At 38.0% G+C, this 21,721-nt stretch overlaps 3 protein-coding genes across 19 annotated transcripts in view; 1 reads left to right on the top strand and 2 right to left on the bottom strand.

Moving 5' to 3' along the window:
* Positions 1-407: 407 nt before the first annotated feature.
* gadd45bb (growth arrest and DNA-damage-inducible, beta b) lies at positions 408-1,827 on the bottom strand. 2 transcript variants are annotated; one of them, XM_079451378.1, is made up of 4 exons: positions 1,629-1,827; positions 1,445-1,546; positions 1,128-1,353; positions 408-1,017 (listed from the first exon to the last, which is right to left on the bottom strand). In XM_079451378.1, the coding sequence occupies exons 1-4, from the start codon at positions 1,670-1,672 to the stop codon at positions 913-915; spliced, it is 477 nt and encodes a 158-aa protein (XP_079307504.1). In that variant the 5' UTR covers positions 1,673-1,827; the 3' UTR covers positions 408-912. The 2 variants fall into 2 exon arrangements, with proteins under 2 accessions (XP_079307504.1, XP_079307503.1); XM_079451377.1 differs by having other exon boundaries at positions 857-1,353; positions 1,629-1,825.
* Positions 1,828-4,176: 2,349 nt separating this feature from the next.
* LOC306891849 (uncharacterized protein) overlaps positions 4,177-21,721 on the bottom strand; it is a 76,304-nt gene continuing 58,759 nt past the window's right edge. For 10 of the 16 annotated variants that reach the window (XM_079452422.1, XM_079452428.1, XM_079452427.1 and 7 more), the window contains 2 exons: positions 8,697-8,837; positions 4,177-6,029 (listed from right to left, as the gene is read on the bottom strand). In XM_079452422.1, the coding sequence (XP_079308548.1) occupies positions 5,793-6,029; positions 8,697-8,837 (378 nt within the window). In that variant the 3' untranslated portion in view covers positions 4,177-5,792. Of the gene's footprint in view, positions 6,030-8,696; positions 8,838-16,249; positions 18,282-19,744; positions 19,860-20,259; positions 20,396-21,721 lie in introns of those variants that run through there. The other 6 variants (XR_013786417.1, XR_013786415.1, XR_013786416.1 and 3 more) reach the window with 6 other exon arrangements.
* LOC306892454 (electromotor neuron-associated protein 1-like) lies at positions 12,335-17,102 on the top strand (the record flags this gene model as incomplete). Its single annotated transcript, XM_079453580.1, has 4 exons — positions 12,335-12,482; positions 15,196-15,297; positions 16,616-16,698; positions 16,893-17,102. The coding sequence occupies 4 exons, from the start codon at positions 12,335-12,337 to the stop codon at positions 17,100-17,102; spliced, it is 543 nt and encodes a 180-aa protein (XP_079309706.1).

Here is a 21,721-nt window from a genome sequence, read left to right as displayed (position 1 = left end):
AAAGCAACCACAGTGTTTTCTCAAGCAGCTGTGTCTGCATGTAAATTTAACTTCCCCTTGCAAGCCCCCCCACTCCTCTCCGAAACAGATAAGCAGTCTTGTGCACATTGTGCTGTATAGAATGCATTACCTATGATCCCGGTTGACAACACCATACAGTATAAAACGTTGTATTCCCCTTAATAGCCCCATAGAATAGTTAAAATCCATATCTTCCTCATTGTGCACCTAAAATAACTTTGCAAACGATAAGACCCGGCTATTGCTGGAAAGGAAATATCTCGCATGCCAAGTTGAATGGAATGTCTGTTGACATTACGATTTTACTGGCATGCATTGATGCCTTAAGAGAATGACTACTGCACCGCTGTCCATAAACTGAGCATAAAAACAAAGCAAACGGATAATTGTTAAATATCAAGCATAGAATTTATTTCATGAAACAACCATTCGGAAAGTCATAAATAACCAAATATATTACTTGTTTTAAATGGCATCAATATTATGCATAAATAAAAATCACCAAAGCAAGATTCAGTCATTAAATAGCAGTCTCTTTGTGAAAACACAAGTCTCTTCTGCAGACCTACGACAGTCTGAGTCATGTGTTCAACAGCCTCCCCCACTCCCAGCGGGGGCAGAGTGCGGCCAAACGCCGCTTCGGTCTGGAAATATCCCCCAGCATCCTTGACGCGTCCCTTTTAGATACGCGGCACGACCACCCTGGTGCGCCTTCGCTCCGAAGGCCAATAACACCCATCATGAAGCAGGAGGAACGCAGACGAATGTCTCCAGCGTCCTAAACCCCATAAACACGGAGGTGGGAGTTTCGGAAACCTCCCTTGTGTACTGACGAGTATGTCCTTGGACGATTTCAATTTTCCTTTCGATCTTTCCTCGACGCGCGGTGGCTTAGCGCTCCTGCAGGGCGATGGAGGGCACCCACTGGTTCCTGCAGCGGCTCTCCTTGCAGTAGCTCCCGACCTCGCTCAGCTTCAGATGCTCGGCTTGAGGGTTCTGAGAGAAGAAAGAATACAGTGAGCAATGCGCAACGTCTGCATAAAAGTGTAGCTTGACAATGCGTAAAGTCGGCGTTGACGCGTATTTGCGCTGCGTAAAACACTTACGGTTACAAGTATGCAGTGGAGATCTCTTGGCTCGTTGGCGTTGGCGTCTGCGGAGAGAGGTTCGCCGAGGACTTGTGCCAATCGCCCCATGCCGGAGACGCGAACTATGTTGATGTCGATGTCGCAGCAGAAGGCTTGGATGAGCGTGAAGTGGATCTGGAGCGCGACGTCGTTCTCGTCCTCCTCGTCGGTCGCCAGGACGCACAAGACTACGCTGTCCGGATCTCTGTAAAAAGTACAAGGTTCGGTTAAAACGCAGTTCGGTTTACTAGTGAAGTCTCCAAATGCGCACGGACATCCCAAAGGAAAACACTTACGCGTTCATGAGCTGCGCAGACTCGTAGACCCCAACAGTCAGACAGTTTTGCCGCTGCGCAGCCACGAGCAGCTCCTCCAGTGCGTCGCTCACCGTCTCCATTCTGCAAGCAAATAATGCATTGTTAAATTATGAACATAAAACGATAGAAAGTGTGTTTCTAATGATGCATTTGGGTTACTTACTTTCTGTCTGTGCTACTGCATCCAACAACTTCTTCCAGAGTCATGTTTTCCTCGAAATGCAGAATAATCCAGAAAGCGAAACGATAAAATCCCAGAGAATGTGATGCTGTTTGATAATAAGGTAATCCACGGTTATGGTGACGGTTTCTGTTGCGATACTCCTCTCTGCGATACTCTCTGTGCGATACTCTCTCGTGTTTGACGTGTGACGGTGAGGCGGGTAGCCTTTATAGCGCGTCGCGTAGTGGGCGTGGTTGAAACTTCGGCCGAAACCTCGCGCTAACTGGCCTGCAGGTTTCTATCGGATGAAGTCTGATAATGTGTCACGGATTGCAAATGACTTTGTTTAAGAAACGATCAAGCGCCAACTCACTCACTCACTCACGTGGAATCCTGCGAAGTTAACACTTGCAAGTGTGATGAATAATAATAGATGACTTCTGATCGTTTAACGTCTCCACTGTTGCAATACTGCAAAATGCATCATTTGTTTAGAAATACTCAAATAAAACATTGCACTCTTTTATGCATTCAACACTATTTTGCAACGTGTTGTAGTTTTACATGGCATGCATTTATTTATGACTGCAATATTTCATTGCCATTTATTTAAAAGGGAATACGTAATTTATTTTTTAGTCAGTGTTGGGATGTCAATGGGTATTCTTCTAGGTCTTGTGTGCCATCTGGTGGTGACAAAAGAGCTCAAGGCAAAGATCAAAGTGAGACATGTGTGGGCAAGTACCTGAGTGAGAGCAGGGCTCTGTTTCAGATCAAGGACACCTTGATGGATTGAGCGTAGGAACAGGGACACAGACCGCCTGCTTAATATTGCATATAGGCATATTAAAAATTAATATATAAACATTTGAACAAGTAAAGAAATACAGATTATGATGTATGATTTATTAAGAATAATAAGAACAAATAAAGCACGGTCAACCATAAAGGTGCTATATTCTTTGTTAAGATGCTTACATGATATTACAATGTCTATATACTATATTATTTATGAATATTACTATTCAACGTTGTGTGGCTTTACAGTCTATATGTTTGATTCTTATGTTTTGATAGGAAAGACCCCCAACAGTACCACCACAGACCCCCTGACCCTTGCCCCTGAGAATGTGCTCACGAGATAATGACTGTGTGATTGCATCAAAACTAATCATTAGGTTTAAACATCGAATAAACGCTTTTATTGGTTTAGATCATTATGATCGGATGTATATCACAGGATTCAAATGTCTTCCCTTTGCGCAATTGCAATATGTCAGATGGTGATAATGTGTCAGGACAGAATAAAGTGGACCTGTGAATGGGAACACGAAGCTCTTGATGGTTAGACGAGCGGCATTTTGCATAATAATAATAAGTTTAATCAGGGCTGCCGTGATCACGTCAACTGAAGACAATTACAATTAGGACTGCAAATCTGTAACTAAAAAAGTAAATCGAGCTTCGCGTTTCAAAACATCACCACAAGAGCTTTTATGAAAGAAATCTTTTCCCAGTTACAAACAATTTGGTAACACAAAGATCAATCATTTGAGGAAGCAGATCTTCTCACTCTCAGTGATATCATGTAAATTCATCCTTTTGTGACTTTAAAAATGCCTTATCTATAGGCTTCAATAATTATTATTATCTTTATGTTTTAACATTCAGTGTTTCTGTATTAGAAGCTTTGAAATGTAAAGTGTGATCAAGGTTCATATTTTAGGAAAGCATTGAATAAATAAATGTGTGCATATATTTATATTTTCATAAACCAAAAGCGGGACGGTGGACACGTAGCAGGGCTTTAAGTTATCTTATTCCTCTTATAGAGTAAGTCTACACTTTAAACTCTCTAATTTGAACAGGTTAATGTAAAGAAGAGAAGAATACGTTACAGATTTCACAAAATCATTTCAATTTTGAGTAAAAAAATCTCAAGCATCACAGCATGGTGTTCATTTATCTTTTTTAACGGTGCACAAAACGATTTAAATGTCATTCTTCTCTCCCAACGGTTCATGTTATAAGGCTATTGTACCCTTTTGTGTTGACCGGAGGTCTCTGCCCAACAGGGCCATGCAAGACCCCAATCAGCTCCATCATGTTCAGATCAAGGTCAACATTAAACTTCACTCTGAATCATGCAATCATCCGGACACGTATCTTATAACTAGTTTATTGTAAATAAATGACATTCATTTATGACTATTTTTAATTTAACAATATATTTAGCATATTTTAAGTAATATTTCATCTAAAAATGAAGCAGTTGTATTTAGTGTTTTCCTTATTAGCCTAAGGGTTCAGGATTTTCAACAGGGCCTCAGACCCCTTGTGGTTAATGAAGGTGTTGCATGTCTTTGGTTGAACAGAAATGTTTTTTTTTCATTGATTTTCTTTTCCATGTGTACAATTGGCATGGGGACATCAGATGATCCCATATAGAGCCCATCTTTTAGCCAGCCCATTTCATACAGAAGGGGAATGTACTGTAAAGACATATTGACCGTGAAGTTGTAATGAATGAAGACAAGGAGTCAGAGATGAAGATGATCAAAGAACATTTACTCACGAGGAGTTCCTCAGGCTGACCTGCCGTCACATGCATACAGGATATATAGTAGGATTTAGGCTAACAGAAACAACACATCTATGGCAAATATGATCTATGAAACCCAAAAATGATCTATATTAAATGAGAGGAAGAGCCTCTGCAAGTTTTTACATGTCTAGGTCTATTCATATGACAACATAGAAAGAAACGTATGTCCTACGAATTCTTGGAAAACAAACTAGGAACTATTCTAGTAACTTAGTAATATTTATAACATAATCACAAAAGGTACAGATTTAATCTTAATCACATTTAAATCATTATTGTTATTGAAGGATAAATGTTGATTCATAATTTGGTCGAAACCACACATGTTTGAAGCAAGGTGGAGCCACAGAACCCACCCCTTCAATAAGCATAGGGCATAAAAAATACATTAATGTACAAATGTTGGCTGGGAATCAACCACAAGAGGGCACACCATACCTTTGTCATTCATTCTGGACTCCATTTCCCATAACCCTTTGCTGGACTCATGATTGTTGATCAATGTCACCTGTGCCTCATTGGACCTATTAAACCTGTCTTCTTATGTCATTGTTCATTGTGTTAATGTTACACTGCCTCTCTGTCTCTTGTTGTCTTTGTTTATTTCATGTGTTTTTCAGTTATTCCTTTGAGGGCCGATTATCTCGTATTTGACTTTCACCTGTAGTTTTGGATTATGGTTCTGGATTGACCCCTAAACTGTATTTGGATCTTTTAAGCCATGTCTCAATCATGCGCCGAACATCTGTAGCTGCATTGAATACTGGATCAGTACCAGGGCCTTGAAAATGACTTCTATGCTCTTCTATACTGATAACTTTTACCAGATTCATTAACAAAGATCTCTGCACACCATTACTTGCACAGCCGTTTTGTTCTTGTTGTTGTTGTTTTTGTATTTTGACCTTCTCTTTATGTGCTTCAGTAACTTGAAGCTCTTTGTGTGCATAAGCACTAGTCGCCCAGGTCCTTGGATTGGTGTGAAACTGACCCTTTGTTGAAGGAGAAGTAACAACTGGATTCTTGTCTGCAAACACAGCTTTGAAACCTTCACGTTCTTTTACTTTAGTTATCAAATTAGGAGATTCAAAGTTATTATATTGATCTCTTCTATAATCAAAACTCTCAGGAAGAGTGTCTTCTCCATCAGGTAGAAGCACACAGAAATTGGGCTCTGGGTAGTAAGTGCCCAGAGGAAAGTGCTTCGCTGTTTCTATCCGGACATTTCGATCACGTTCGCTGTTTTCTCTGTCCACACTCTCCCAGGGAACACATAACCAGTTGACATCACTGTTGGGTACTTGTACTCGTGGATTACATCTATGTAAGAGCTCAACACTTGATTAAAATTGACTGTGTCTGCGTCAAAAACGCAGAAATAGATTTTATCATTAGGACTTGATTTCCTAAATCGTTGAACTAAAGCCCTGGTGTGTTCATGACTTTTAATTCTTTCTCTGATTGTTCGATATGGGATGTTAGCGTTGTCTGGCCATAAAAATTAGAATTTTTTTAAAGCAATTATAATTGCCTCGTTAGTTGGCTCGTTAATGGACCTGTTAAATTCTATCTATGGCAACTTCATCTGACTCCTTTCCGTTAAAGCTAAAAACTACAGCAATATCTTTATAACGGAGTTCATCCTTTTTGAGGAAAGCTTCCTTTCTTAGACGATCAAGAAATCCCTCACAATGTGATTCAGGTCTTTCGCTCATCTCAGGTGTAACACCCACTGGGACATTGATCAAAAATTTGACTCTGATTTCATCTCTGATGTCCGATGGTGGTGTTGAATCCTAGATAAACAGATAAACAGTTTATACAACCTTTCTTCAACTCCACTTTCAGAAAAGAAAGTACAAAAGCTGTCACTGGGACAGTGTCTTTTCAAAAGGTAGAACCTTTGTAAGTAAAATGGGTTAACACTTTATTTAAGGGAGCCCTTATTAGACGTTATATTATAGTATTTACTATAAATGCACTATACACCTTCGCTTATTTACATGTAACTAATAGACCACACCATAATCTAACTCTATACTTAGTATATTAATTGTACTTAAAATAAAGTGAAACCTTGTACTTTCTTTTCTGAGTTGCATTCATCAATTCAACAGCTGTTTATATTTATATTTCCCGATCTGAAATGTACATATCATCATGATAACATTTTAGGGAAAGATGGAGAAGAAGCCTTAAGAACAATGTCCATGTACTGATATCTGTGACACTTTTACATATGAATGATGGATCATTGTGGGGTTCATTAGGCACCAATTAACACATTTTAATCAACTGGTTTCGTTGTAGTGGCGATAAAAATATGTAAGGTGGCCATCTTGCCTAACAATTGGGGCAAAATGACCCCCTTCACGAGGAAAGAAGTTCCCAATTGATCTCAATCCCAAATTAATCCTAATAATAAAAAATATGGCATCAATTAAACTGGTAAATTGTGCATTTTGGTGTTACTGGAATATATTTACTGAACTGGAATTTAAATGAAAAGACAGAACGTGATACGCATGCATTTGTAGAAAACTTGCATTTTGAGCCTTTTTTTAAGTTTTCGAAACGGATAAAAGTTTTGCATTTGTTGTTGAAAACGGCGTCATGTAAACTGCCTCTTACCCTACTTAAGAGTTATCATAAGTTAAAGTCAAAAGATCTTCTCTCTTCCTTACAAATGAGAATGAATGATGACCGGTCAAACAAGATTGTCAAGAGAAGCCGGTTCCTCACACAAAACTATTACATGAGAACCTGAAATGAAAGGGATAGTTCACCCAAAATGAAACTTGTTTCATAATTTATTCACTCTTACGTTCTTCCAAACATCTATGAGTTTCTTTCTGTTGAACACAAACAAAGATATTTTGAAGAATGTTGGACACCAGACAGTTGAGAGTAGCCACTGACTTCCACAGCATACAAGTAAACTATCCCTGTAAGTTTGACAGCAATACGGTTTTAATTTATGGAAAAGCAGAAGAGAGTCTAACTTTATATAAAGTATCATCAAGTTTTATATGATCTATATGAGTCGGATTTACTTCATTTGTTCAACTAAAATGACTCAAACAGAATAAATAAATCTTGTAGAGCAAAATTGTAGATTTTATTCCTAAAATATTTTCAATCAATTAAACTTAATAATTATATTAAGTATATTTTAATAATGTCTTTTCATAAAATCTACCAAGGATCATAATCATTTTATACAGTGAGGTGAGACTTAAATACATCCACAGCCAGTCAGGTCTTAGACATTGTCAAGTCTTTGTCAAGTCTGTAAAACTGCTTAAAAAACATTTGTGTTGGTACTTTCAGAAATGAAATTAATATTTAATTGAATTACATAAAAGTTGTCAGTAACTATGGCAGAGATAATGTGCTGTTATAGGCAATAACATTTAATGCAGTATACAGTTGGTTGAAAAAATGAACAAGGTATGTTTAGACTTGGCATAAAACGACTGGTTTCTTGAAATATTGCAATTGTTCATTCTTGAAAAGATGTAATTATTCATTGTTATCACTGTGTAATGAATGCAGATTCATTCTCTCTGCTTTCATTATTTCCAAACAGTTTATGCAAACATGTTTATAAAGTTTGTCCTGTATGTTTCTTTAATATTTTTAAATACAAAAATGTTTACCTTCCCTAATATTGTTACACTGTACGGATAGTAGTTTGTGTAGTGCGTTGTGTCGCAAGTGATAGAACAAGTAATGGGGTCTGTGCCACAGTTGAGCTTTAGGTCTTAACGCCCCTGGGTATCATTACCTGCTTAACATGCACAGGAAGTATTATGGATTTGAAATTAACATATGAATAGTTTGATTCCAAAATGAGATAAATATTTCAAAAATCATGTTTTTATTGTAATGATGAGAGGGTCGGATATGATCCATATGCAACAGTTTTTTATATAAAAGTAATATCCGTGGAAACCTAATGCAGATAACAAGGCACAACGAACAAATTACAATACAAACAATACCGGACCCAGACACAAGAAACTCAGGCCCACAAAGATTACAAGACACAAGCGAATGGACTGATGGCTGACCAGTCCGGGCAAAGGGTTATGGGAAATGTAGTGTGTTTAAAGTTTGGGTGATGTGGAGAGTGCCCTCTTGTGGCTTTGAGAGGTCACTGCAGCTGGTAACTGTGACATTTATTGTACTTTATTGTGTTAGTTGTAATTTTAGTTTAGTAAATTTTTGAATCATAATAGCTTAAATTAAGACAAACCAACTGCAGTTTGATTATATTAATTGAAATGCACTGTAATGTTGATGTTTAAAAACGAAGGGTGTGTGTGTGTGTGTGTGTGTGTGTGCGTGCGTGCGTGCGTGTGTATAGGGGTTAACTGTTCCATTTAATTAACAAGACAAATACTACAGGTCTAAATAAAGGAAAAACATATACCATACATTGTAAATTGTTCTATCATTACCTCAATATTGAGTTTGACACCAGCAGCAACCTGGTCAATGCTGGAAGTTCCTGCCTTCTCTCCTCCCTCATTCTCAGATGGTTTCTTCATAGCTGATGGATCTTTCTTCTTTCTTTGATTGTCAGATGTAGACATTTTGGTCTGAGAAAACAGAACAACTGGAAAGATCAATGCGTGCCTCAATGTACACTGGAGTATGTTTATAAAGTATTTACAGCGGCTTATGCATACTTCATCAAATGAATAATTACATAGTAATAAACAAAGTCTGCTTTATTACACACAATTGGACCATTTAACATTCACAATGAGAGATGGAAAAAATGTTAATAGCTAAACTTTTGAGTTCCATCATAGCAAACTGGTTTCTGAAAAAATCACCTACGATTTAAATTGTTGACGTGAATATCGCTGCTACAAACCCGGCAAACAGGCGAACAAGAAGCAGATCCAAATGCAGAATGAAATCTTTATTTGAAGTCCAAAGAGTCACAAAATTCCAGAGAGAGAATCGAAGGAAACCATGAGATGCACAAGGGCATAGCATTCAACAACGATGGATAACAGCCATCTGAACACTAGGGCTGGGAATGGATGCCAAAAGAATAGATTCCAAGGCGTTAAATGAATCGACTCCTCTTTAAGAGCCTTCACAAGCACAAGCCCCGCAGCTGATGTCATCGGTCAAATAAATCACATTCGTTTCTTGTCTAAAACAGAACAGACTTCAGAAAACAACGTATGGATGAAGTCTAGAGGTGTGGAATGACAAAAAATATTCTGCATGCATAAAAGCAAAAGCTTGTTTGCAAACACAATCCAGATATAATGTATCCACACATTGTACAAATCATATAAGTATGTTTGTCTTTTCAGACTTTTGACTCTCTACCGATGAGCTCAGTATGTGTGTGAAGAATACAAGAAGCACAATCTCACAACATATTTACTTGGATGTCTGTTTAAAGCTCATAAAGCTTCACAGAGCTTTTGCAACACCTGTCTGCACGACTTGCATTTAAAATGAAATGAAAAGATAAAAGAAGAGCAATAGCAAAAAACATATTAGTCACCAAAGAAAAATAAAGCTAGCACCTGAGCTTCAGAGATCTGTCTGTTATTTACACATATATGCACAGTATTCTTACATATTTTTAATACAATTGACTGATTATCGATGATTTATATTCCGCAAGTATTTTTGTGTACACATTGCCGAATATCCTCAAAAAGAGTTAATAGTATTTTGACATGTGCTTTATTTTGAAAACAGCTAGTAAATAAAAAAACTGAGAAAGATTATTACTGATGTTATAAATAATACATTGGAAGTGCAGGACAAGATCGACATATTTGGTTAAGGTTTTGTTATAGAAACAATAAACGATTAAAATATGTAAAAAGTGACTGCGTAAAAATATTTTTCAATAATAAATAAAAATCTGTAGTAAAATACAGTGAATTGAGCAGGAATCGAAAACAGCAGCTAGGAATCGATTCCCAAAACCAGGAATTGACTCAGAATGGAACAGCCCGACTGAACACAAGGGCTATAAACAAACACATGCAGGGACAAACAGGAAGTGAGACACAGCTGAAACCAGTTATGACCGCAACACAAAGGAGTCCTTAGAAAACAGGACACAAACTGTGTCTGGTGCCCCGAGGTGGAAATCCTGCACCAGCAACAGGCTGCGACAATTGATGGAAAGGCAAATATATCATAACATTTTGTTCACACCTTTATTAATTCCCCTTTTCTATCCCCCCTCTTTAAAACGAACATGACAAACATTTTATTAGGGGTGTAATGGCATGTGTATTCGTACGAACCCTCACAAACAAAATTCCAAATGAAGTCATCATTCTTATGGCCTTTGAAATGCAGAGCCCTTTAGACTTTGAAGTGAACAGGGTGCGTGTAGTTTGTAGTAATTTGGTGCAGAATGCACTTTGGCAAAGGAAGAGACCGAGACATCATTTCTCTTATTATCTTCAGCTACCATGTTTACGTATACACAACGCAGCATGGTGTCTGTCTGCAGATGTTGCTGTTTTAATGGTGTGTAACATAAGTATTAAACATACTGTTTGAAAATAAATATACATTTGATATTTTAAAGGGGTCATATGGTGCGAATACGTGTTTTTCTAGGTCTTTGGTGTGTGAAAAGTTGCCCATGCATGTAACTAGCAGACATGTAAAATTACCTTTTTCTCCTCTTCACACGTCAAAGGACATCAATTCAGTTCAGAGGTGGTGGACATTAGCGTTGTAGTAAATACATCAGATGGGGTTCTCTATTCTGGCCTCAATGTAATTGTCACTGGAATATTTTATTCCCTATCTTAATTTGATTTATTGTGTATAGTATGACAATGAATGAAAGAGACAGGGTCACATTAAATATGATAAGGCTAAATTTACAATGCCTTGCAAGATCTTCTAATCAGTTCAGTCGCTTAAATTACTTCATAATAATGATTCTTAAAAAAGAAATTATCTGAGATATTGTCTCAAATTAATAAAAATCAAGTAAACACTTAATATTGTGACTCTGCCTATAACAGGAAAAGTATTTTCTCTATCTGTATTTAATAGTCTATTGCATATATAGCTCTATATGTATTTAATAGTATATCACATTATACTATATGACTCTATATGTATTTAATAGTCTATCACATATATAGCTCTATATGTATTTAATAGTATATCACATTATACTATATAGCTCTATATGTATTTAATAGTCTATCACATATATAGCTCTATATGTATTTAATAGTATATCACATTATACTATATAGCTCTATATGTATTTAATAGTCTATCACATATATAGCTCTATATGTATTTAATAGTATATCACATTATACTATATAGCTCTATATGTATTTAATAGTCTATCACATATATAGCTCTATATGTATTTAATAGTCTATTGCATATATAGCTCTATATGTATTTAATAGTATATCACATTATACTATATGACTCTATATGTATTTAATAGTCTATCACATATATAGCTCTATATGTATTTAATAGTATATCACATTATACTATATAGCTCTATATGTATTTAATAGTCTATCACATATATAGCTCTATATGTATTTAATAGTATATCACATTATACTATATAGCTCTATATGTATTTAATAGTCTATCACATATATAGCTCTATATGTATTTAATAGTATATCACATTATACTATATGGCTCTATATGTATTTAATAGTCTATCACATATATAGCTCTATATGTATTTGTAATATTTAAAATATGCATATATAAAATAAACAGAAAATGCGGGAGACGTACAGGGTATATAGTATAGTATATAGCAGAATATACGTATTAACAGATTGCATGTACACTAGTGCAAATGTATAATGTTATAAGGTTTGATAGTGTTATATAAATATAGAAATAAAATGCACATATAATAAAGCACATAATGGCGTATACGTATATGTCCATATAATATTATTTGAAGTACACAGCCAATGGCAGCGAAAGGCGGATGCATTTGGACTTTGGTTGGGCAGCTTCAGCTTCATTCAAATCGTCCGCTCGTTCCGCTATAACACTTGATTGTTTGGGTATGACATCATAAGCATAACTTTCCAACATGGCGTCGGGTCTAGCGGCAGCAAAGGGAGCAGAAGACCTGACAGCCCATCCTGGATTCAGCAATGACAAATACTCGATTCTGATGGTCGTCGGTGCGCTTTATCGACCGCGCATGCTGGACTTTATTGTGGTGGAGATAGAACGAGGTACGCTTTCGCGTTTAAAGGAGTGTATTGATATAATCGTTATCAGCTCAAGTGTGTCTGTATTAAGAGACTAGAAATGATCCCGACGGCTGTAATCTCGCGCGTGTTGCAAAGCGACACAACTTTAAATCTCCTTTGATCTTTAAACACAGCCACGCGACTGTCTGGTGAAACGATCGCTCGGTCACGTGACGCGCGCGTTTCTCTCGCTTTTTAACAATACGGGGAATATGCTTGAGTCGTGTATTTCCCAAAGATGAAAACCATAGACTTCGTTTGAAGCAGTAATGCAACGTTTCATTCTGGCGCTAGATTCGTGCATTGTGCCCTGGCTGCATGGCATCAGAGTCAACATCAGCTTCTCCATTAGCCTGCCATTATTTCCCTATATGTCGCCATTATATAAAATAGACATCGATGTGTTTATGTCATTGTACTGTTGTCCTTGAAGTCTGTGGTTTGGTTAAGCCGTGCCCATGTTCACACCCACTTCTTGTTTGCTTTAATGCACGTCTAAGTCAGTCATCCAAGCCACGCCTACTTTTATGTACATTTGTAACGGGAACAAAGTTATTTCCTAAATAGCACACATACATCTGAATTACGTCTAGTTGACGTCTGCATTTACATCTACAATTGCTCATCTGCGTTACAATTGCTCATGCTGTCAGACGTCACGTAGACATCTAGAAGACGTCTGTAAGATGTGTATGATTTAGAATGGACGAGCAACAGCTCTTTCTAAGATGTTTTTACGATGTCTGCTGTCAGACGTCACATAGACATCTAGAAGACGTCTGTGAGATGTGTATGATTTAGAATGGACGAGCAACAGCTCTTTCTAAGATGTTTTTACGATGTCTGCTGTCAGACGTCACGTAGACATCTAGAAGACGTCTGTAAGATGTGTATGATTTAGAATGGACGAGCAACAGCTCTTTCTAAGATGTTTTTACGATGTCTGCTGTCAGACGTCACGTAGACATCTAGAAGACGTCTGTAAGATGTGTATGATTTAGAATGGACGAGCAACAGCTCTTTCTAAGATGTTTTTACGATGTCTGCTGTCAGACGTCACGTAGACATCTAGAAGACGTCTGTAAGATGATTATGATTTAGAATGGACGAGCAACAGCTCTTTCTAAGATGTTTTTACGATGTCTGCTGTCAGACGTCACGTAGACATCTAGAAGACATCTGTGAGATGTGTATGATTTAGAATGGACGAGCAACAGCTCTTTCTAAGATGTTTTTACGATGTCTGCTGTCAGACGTCACGTAGACATCTAGAAGACGTCTGTAAGATGATTATGATTTAGAATGGACGAACAACAGCTCTTTCTAAGATGTTTAGCAGATGTTGTTACGCAGCAGATCTTTAACAGAAGTATTACAGACGTACACCGAGATGTAAATGCAGACGTCGAATAGATGTAAGCCAGATGGATTGTGCTATCTGGGTTGTTTGTAACTTTCAGTATGATTGCGGTCTGTATGGATAAACGGCACACTTTAGTCCTAAATCTGATAAGAGCTTGTTGATCAAGATAAATGCAAATTGCTTTACCAATAGTAATTTGACTAACAGTTCATGAAAAAAAACCACGAAACAATTTTCTTGTTTCCTCGCCATGTTGTTTGTCTGGAAATGCTACAATATGACTTGAAATGTGTTACTGTATATCAATAACAAGGTATATATACATTTCATAACACCAGGGGTATCTGGCAGCTTGCTTTAATGCTATGTTTTAGTTTTCTTTTGTAGTAGTATTGAGTTGGCTTCCTTTGATGGTGTTCCTGTAGCTAAGCAGATAGAGGGTCATGTGTGAAGGTCATGATACTTATGAAACTCATATAATTAAACGTAGACTATTTGTGAATGTACTCTAAGTTGTTTTAGATAAAAGCATCTACGTGCATGAATGTAAATGCTGATTGTAGGTAAGTAAAGTATGTATGTAAGTTAGTAACGTATGTAAGTTAGTAACGTATGTAAGTTAGTAACGTATGTAAGTTAGTAACGTATGTAAGTTAGTAACGTATGTAAGTTAGTAACGTATGTAAGTTAGTAACGTATGTAAGTTAGTAACGTATGTAAGTTAGTAACGTATGTAAGTTAGTAACGTATGTAAGTTAGTAACGTATGTAAGTTAGTAATGTATGTAAGTTAGTAACGTATGTAAGTTAGTAAGTAAGTAAGTAAAGTATGTAAGTAAGTAAGTAAAGTATGTAAGTATGTAAGTAAGTAAGTAAAGTATGTAAGTAAGTAAGTCAGTAAAGTATGTAAGTAAGAATCAAAAAGTACTTTATCAGTAAAACAAATCAAACATACATAAAATCCAATATACAATAAAAACATAACAACAAAAAACAATTTGAGACCAAATATCTCATAAGTGATGAAGACATTCGGTCCTCAGGCTTTTATATTTCATGAGTACAGCTGAGCAAGCGCTTCAGATCTGTGCTTTTTTAGTGCCAGCCAACGATCTCTTCAAATGTCTCTGAAAACCACACCGTGTCTCACATGATGCTTGAATTTCATGCTGACTTGAGTGGTTTTGCTCTGGGGCATTTCAGTCTCTTTGTTCTCAAATCAGTGTCCAGTGTCTATTTACTAAAACCAAATGTCAAAAAGCACATTAGGACTCATTTCAAGTATTTGAGTGTTCAGAAGGCTTCAAAGTGTTTGTTTTTATCTCCATTGCAGGTATTCGTGCCTGGGATGTGGACTTGACCGTGTGTAACTTGGATGAGCAGCTCAAACTCTTCGTTCATAAGCATTCTTCTTGCCAATCCAAAGATGTTAAAGGCATGTGTCACTTTCTCATTTCTACAGTAATGTTGTGTGTTGTCTTCATTAAAGGCTGAACTTGGTGAACTTTGGTATGTTTAGTTATGCTGTTAGAAATCTTAGAAACAGATAGTTTATGTCTAGGATGCGCATTATTGAATGAAGAAAGAATCAACTGTGTAATTCACAGCCTCGAATGGCACCGTAAGGCTGACCGTGTCCCTTGACTTGTTATGTAGTGTAGACAAAGCGACAGATTGTTTCATCACAGCCCGTGTGATGTGGAAATGCAGATGTTCCCTTTTTTCATTAGTTTTAAAAGGGCAAACATATTTAGTATTTACACTGCATACAGAATACCGTTTAAACAGCATGTACTGTGCACTATCACAAGTATAAATGTGTGTTAGGATGAATGCTTGAGTTTGAATTTGCTACTGAAGTACCCACAGGAGAAAGGCAGGAAGGAAGTGCATTCGACCAATTGTTCAGACTTTGGCCTTTGGTGATAGAACATTTTTGCAATAGCTTATAAAATGAAATTTCTGAGTAACTAAAAAATCACTTCGTCATATTACTCGGGTTGTGTTTGGGAATAGAGAGGCAAATGTGAAGCATTGTTCATTTTGGCTCCCGTAACCTTTGACATTTTGAACGGATATGTGCCCTGGCTCTAAAAAGTGGTGGGAATGGAGCGGTCATATTATTTTAATAATAAAACAGAAAGGCACAAAGTAAAGTTTTACTTAATACTACATATAGGAATTTATAGTCCGTTTAATATTTGACACGTGTTTCTCTCTCCCTTATCTTAAACGTGTGCTTTAAATGTTTTGCTTATAGTCAATATGTTTTATGTACAGCTGCTTTGTCACAATGAAAATTGTAAAAAGCGCTATATAAATAAAGTTGACTTGACACAGTGTCATAACATCATAAATAAGACATAACATAATTCATAACTTTTTTAAATAAACAAAAACCAGTAAATCTGATTTATTCAATACATACATGAACGGTAAGCTTATTCTAAGGATTTCTATGTTTATTATTACAGTTTTGCAAAAAGTGTGAGTTTGACACCATGTGATAACAATCCACATAAAGTTAAGTAGCCTGCAATCTCGTATTTCAAACAAAGGAGGCGATAGAGAGTAAACGTTTTATAGCATTATTGTAGCTTTACTGACAAATACAGACTGCAGTATTGTCTGTCTAAAATGTTTGGTGAAACATACTTTTAGATATTTTTTATTCAGATAACAATTTAAGACCGATGATGTGCAAACATTTTTTATTTTAAATGAACCTTTTTCTCCCTTTCGCCTCTTCACAGGTCAAAGGACATTTCAATTCAGTTCAGATGTTGTGGACATCAGTGTTGTAGTAAATCCATCAGAAGGGGTTCTCCATTCTGAGGTAATGTGATCGTTACTTGCATATTTTATTCCCTTTCTTAATAGTACATTACATATATACGTAGATCTATATGTATTGTATTATTTAATACCCATTTTTGGGTACTTTGTAGAGGAACCCTTTACTGCGATAACAGCTTGAAATCTATTTTCTACTCATTGTTCCTACATATTCAACTTATTTTTGTGGTTCAGGTCCATGGTTTGATATCAGGCGTATCTAGACACAAGCTGCTGGTGCTCACAGGACAATCTCTTGAAGAAACCGGCGATCTTGTCCTTCACACTGGACAGTTCACTCCAAATGATTTTACACGTATCCTTTCAGATGAAGAGGTCGGTCTGAATGGATTTGAATTACTGTGTAGTGATTTAATGGTGATTTTATATCTTCTTTTTCAATGAATAACCCGTTCTCTCTCCATGTTCCAGATTGACGCACTGTTAAACTCTGTTAGCACACAAGGCAAAGCAAACCTCACCATAAGCTGCCCCAAAACTGGAAAATGGAAAACCTCTGTGCTTGGAAAACACAAGATACATGAAATCGTGGACATTAAAGTAAATCCTCTAATGGTGCTACCTAAAATGGGCGGCCTTCAGGAGTTCACAGACCTTCTGACTGAGTCTTTAGAGCCACAGTCTCCATTTGACCTCCTGGAGCCTCCTGGCACTGTGGGATTCCTCAAACTCTGTCGCCCGTGCTGTTATGTTTTTCCAGGAGGCAGAGGGGATTGTGCTTTCTTTGCGGTCAATGGATTCAATGTGTTGGTCAATGGCGGAGCAGATCCTTGTGCCTGCTTCTGGAAGTTGGTCAGGCATTTGGACCGCGTGGACTCTGTGCTGCTTACGCACGCTGGAACAGACAATCTGCCCGGAGTTAACAGCCTGCTGGAGAGGAAAGTTGCAGAGACTGAGCAAAATAAAACCGACTGCCAGGAAAAAGAACAATTGCAAAATAATCTCATCTCTCCAGAGCTCGGCGTGGTCTTCTTCAATGCTTCAAACAGGCTTAAAAAGATTCAGGGTGACCCTAATGTGCTGAGAAGCAGCGATCTAGCATCACTTGCTTTACAGCATCTGGAAAAGCTTAAAATCTCACCAGAGCCACTTCTTAGGAACGCAAGTGGTCCCATCGAACCGGTTATTCTCTTTCAGAAAATGGGAGTTGGGTGTCTTGAACTTTATGTCCTAAATCCAGTCAAGCGTAGCAAAGAAGTAGATTCGTTTATGCAGAACTGGCCCGAAAACAGCTCCAAATCCAAAAGCTCGGATGTTCCCCTGACGTCTTTGGTCTCTATATGTGCTTTGCTTGTGTGGCATCCCGCCAGCCCAGTTGAGAAGATTATCAGAGTGCTCTTCCCCGGCTCTACACCACAAAGTAAGATAATGGATGGTCTGGAGAAACTGAAGCATCTAGAGTTTCTCAAGAGGCCGGTGGTGTGCTCCAGAGACTTCGAAACTTCAAAATCAGATAAAAATCCCAAACTCGCAGAGAATCAGGAGAGTCCCAAGTCTTCAAAAAATGAATTAAGGTCAAGTAATGGTGCTTCAAAGGAACGATCTGTCCATGGAGATCTCGAGCTGAAAGACAAAACCAAAGGTGTGAATAAAAATGATCCGAAAAGTGAGGAAAAGCTGAAATCTGCAGAAAGCAGCATCAAACTAAAACCCTCCAAGCCTGTTGCGAGGAAGGAGTCTTTTAAAGAAAAAAGCAATGAAAAAACAAGCATGCCAGACACAAAGAAACAAGAAAATGGGCAGAGAAAAACTTCAGGTAGCAAACCAAAGACAGATAGCAAAACTGATGTGAAAATAGACGAGAAAAAGACAACAAAGTCTCTTGGGAAAGATATCAAGAAGGCCTCAGATAAGCCTGGGAATGTAAAACATGGAGCAAAAGTAAACAAACAGGCTGAGGACAAAACCAAATGCTTTAAATCTAACAAGGAACAGCAGAACCAGAAGCTTTCCACAGAAGATTGCTCTAAAATGTCTTCACCTGAAGATATGACAGCCGGATTTCTGGAAATGAACAAAGAACAACAGGAATCTTCTGTGAAAAAGCAACATGCTGACTCTGGAAACCTAAAAAACATCCCTAGAGGTGATGTTAAGTCTAAATGTAGTACCAGAGTAACCACTGGCAAGGCCACAATGGCTGCCGGGCCCAAAACCAAAAATGACCTCACACCTACTGAGTATACTTTGCTCGATGGGGCTTTGAAAGACAACATTTCAAAAGATGGTCACAAGGAAGTTTGTGCCAGTCCTGAAGAGAAGACATTAGAGTTATCTTCTCCTAGATCAGGTCCGAACAGTGCTGGTCATACTCCTTATCATCTGTCCCCTGAAGAGACCTGGGCCTCCAAAGATCACAGTAGTTTTGGTGTAAAGATGTGTCTCGGTTCAGAAAGCCAGCAAACAGGGCTGTCCAAGCTTTCAGAGTCCGGATGCCCTAAAAGTAACCAAGAGAGTGTCTCCACTTCATCCAGAGAGAAACATTCGAGTTTTCTGTCTCTCAGTTCGTTCAAGGATATAATGCCTGATATATCCACCACTGTCACTACAACTCACTCAATGCCTGCAGAAGTCAGCTCACCACAGTCCACTGAGGTTGATGAATCACTGTCAATGTCTTTCGAACAAGTCCTGCCTACAGTCAGTGAGTCTACCAACGAAGATGAAATGTCGTTCTCCAATGGACAGCTTTCCAAATCTGAATTCAAAGTAGGGATGTCTTTGTCCATAAAGAAGCCTCACACTCAAAGGTCCCATCAGGATGGCTCAGGTGGGTGTCCGTCTGAACCCCAGGGTCTAGTTGTTGATATTGGCCATGATGTAGACCTGTGCTTGGTCTCTCCATGCGAGTTCAAACACTTTAAACCGGTCGGCAATGGAGAAGATCCACGTTTACCAGGATTTGTTAACACCAGCTCGCTGAACCATTCCGATGATAGCGACCACTCCCAAGAGGCAGCTAAGCCCCTTCCACCAGCATGTTCGGTTAACAGATCCGCTAATCCAGCTATGGAGACCCCACTTACGTCTGTCAGTGACTTCCCCACGGCCACCGACTCCGATGCACATCCAGGACTAGAAGATTGCCCATCTATTACAGCCGATGGACTTCTAGATTCGGACGAAGAGTCAGGAGGCCACCTGCAATACCAGAACATAAACGATGGATTGGGCTTTAATCGAGGTAATCATCTTCTACCCCAGGATCCTCCACCTGCACCTGTGAAAGATTTACCTCCCCTTCCACCACAGCCGGGTGCCTGTATGCCCGATCCTGTAAGCAGTGTGAAGTCTGGTGCAACAAAAGGTAGAAAATCAACTGGAGTTACCCAGAGGTTAACATTACCTAGCAGTTCAACACAAAGCACCAAAAGGACTGGAAGTCAAGCTACATCTGTTACCAGCTCGAGAAGCAACTCAGCTGGCATAGCTTCTGCCACAAAAAGATCAGGTTTGGGCTTTTTTTGGGGCATATTTAAAACAAAATTATACTGTTTTCTTAAGAATGCCATTGGTCATATTGGTATGCAAATATACTGACCTTGAACTGACTGATGTCCTGATCAATCAACAGGTAGCAAGGTTGGAGCTTCAGTATATTTGGACCTGGCTTATCTTCCATCAGGCCATGCAGCGTCCACTGTAGATGTTGAGTTCTTCTGCCGTCTACGATCGTCCTGTTACATAATAAGTGGTGATGACTCGTACAAAGAAGGCTTGATGAGGTCCATTCTGGATGCGTTATTGGAGGGTAAATCTGTATGGCCTGAGGATGTGCCGGTTTGTACTCAATTGTATATTTATTTACTTAAGTTATATAAATGCACATGAATATAGCATGAATAGATATATGGATGAGTATAATACATATACAGTATAAAGAGAAGTAATGTTTAAACCTCTTAAATTCTGCCACCTCTCACCAATCTAACACTTTAGATTAAGATGGGAGACAATTTTTATTTCTTCCAATGTATCTGGTTAGGGCACTCTTTTAAATTCGTATAAAAACATGCTAAATATACACCAGAGCTTAAGAAGTTAAATAAGAGTTCATGGAGTTGTTTGTTATCGCAAAATAAACTCTGTCAGGGTGAATAAGACCCCATTGCATACTTCACGAATACTTGCCACATGAGTCACTAATATACAAAAATAGCGATTTGAAATACTTTATTTGCTCGTTTATGACAAATTAATGTCACGAGAAAAAGGAGTGATAGCTTAGTGCTACAGTTAGTGTGATACATTAAACATTAAATCATGTGTGCTTATCAGTTTTAGCAGTTCATATTGGGGAATATTGTCATGACTGACCTGTCACAATCAATTATTCCAGACATGCATGAGCAGTGTGTTATCAGTTTTAGCGGTTGTTATTGGGAATATTGTCATTACTGACCTGTCAGAATCAATCATTCCAGACATGCATGAGCAGTGTGTTATCAGTTTTAGCGGTTGTTACCGGGGAATATTGTCATGACTGACCTGTCAAAATAAATTATTCCAGACATGCATGAGCAGTGTGTTATCAGTTTTAGCATTTGTTACCAGGGAATATTGTCATGACTGACCTGTCACAATCAGTTATTCCAGACATGCATGAGCAGTGTTTTAGCGGTTATGGGGAATATTGTCATGACTGACCTGTCACAATCAATTATTCCAGACATGCATGAGCAGTGTGTTATCAGTTTTAGCGGTTGTTATTGGGAATATTGTCATGACTGACCTGTCAGAATTAATCATTCCAGACAATGCTTGAGCAGTGTGTTATCAGTTTTAGTGGTTGTTATTGGGAATACTGTCATGACTGACCTGTCAGAATCAATCATTCCAGACATGCATGAGCAGTGTGTTATCAGTTTTAGCATTTGTTACCAGGGAATATTGTCATGACTGACCTGTCACAATCAGTTATTCCAGACATGCATGAGCAGTGTTTTAGCGGTTATGGGGAATATTGTCATGACTGACCTGTCACAATCAATTATTCCAGACAT

The sequence above is a fragment of the Barbatula barbatula genome, assembly GCF_947034865.1.
Source record: "Barbatula barbatula genome assembly, chromosome: 3".
Classification (NCBI taxonomy): Eukaryota; Metazoa; Chordata; class Actinopteri; order Cypriniformes; family Nemacheilidae; genus Barbatula; species Barbatula barbatula.
Note: the sequence above shows the minus strand (reverse complement) of the source record. Positions and strands in the feature narration are given on the sequence as shown.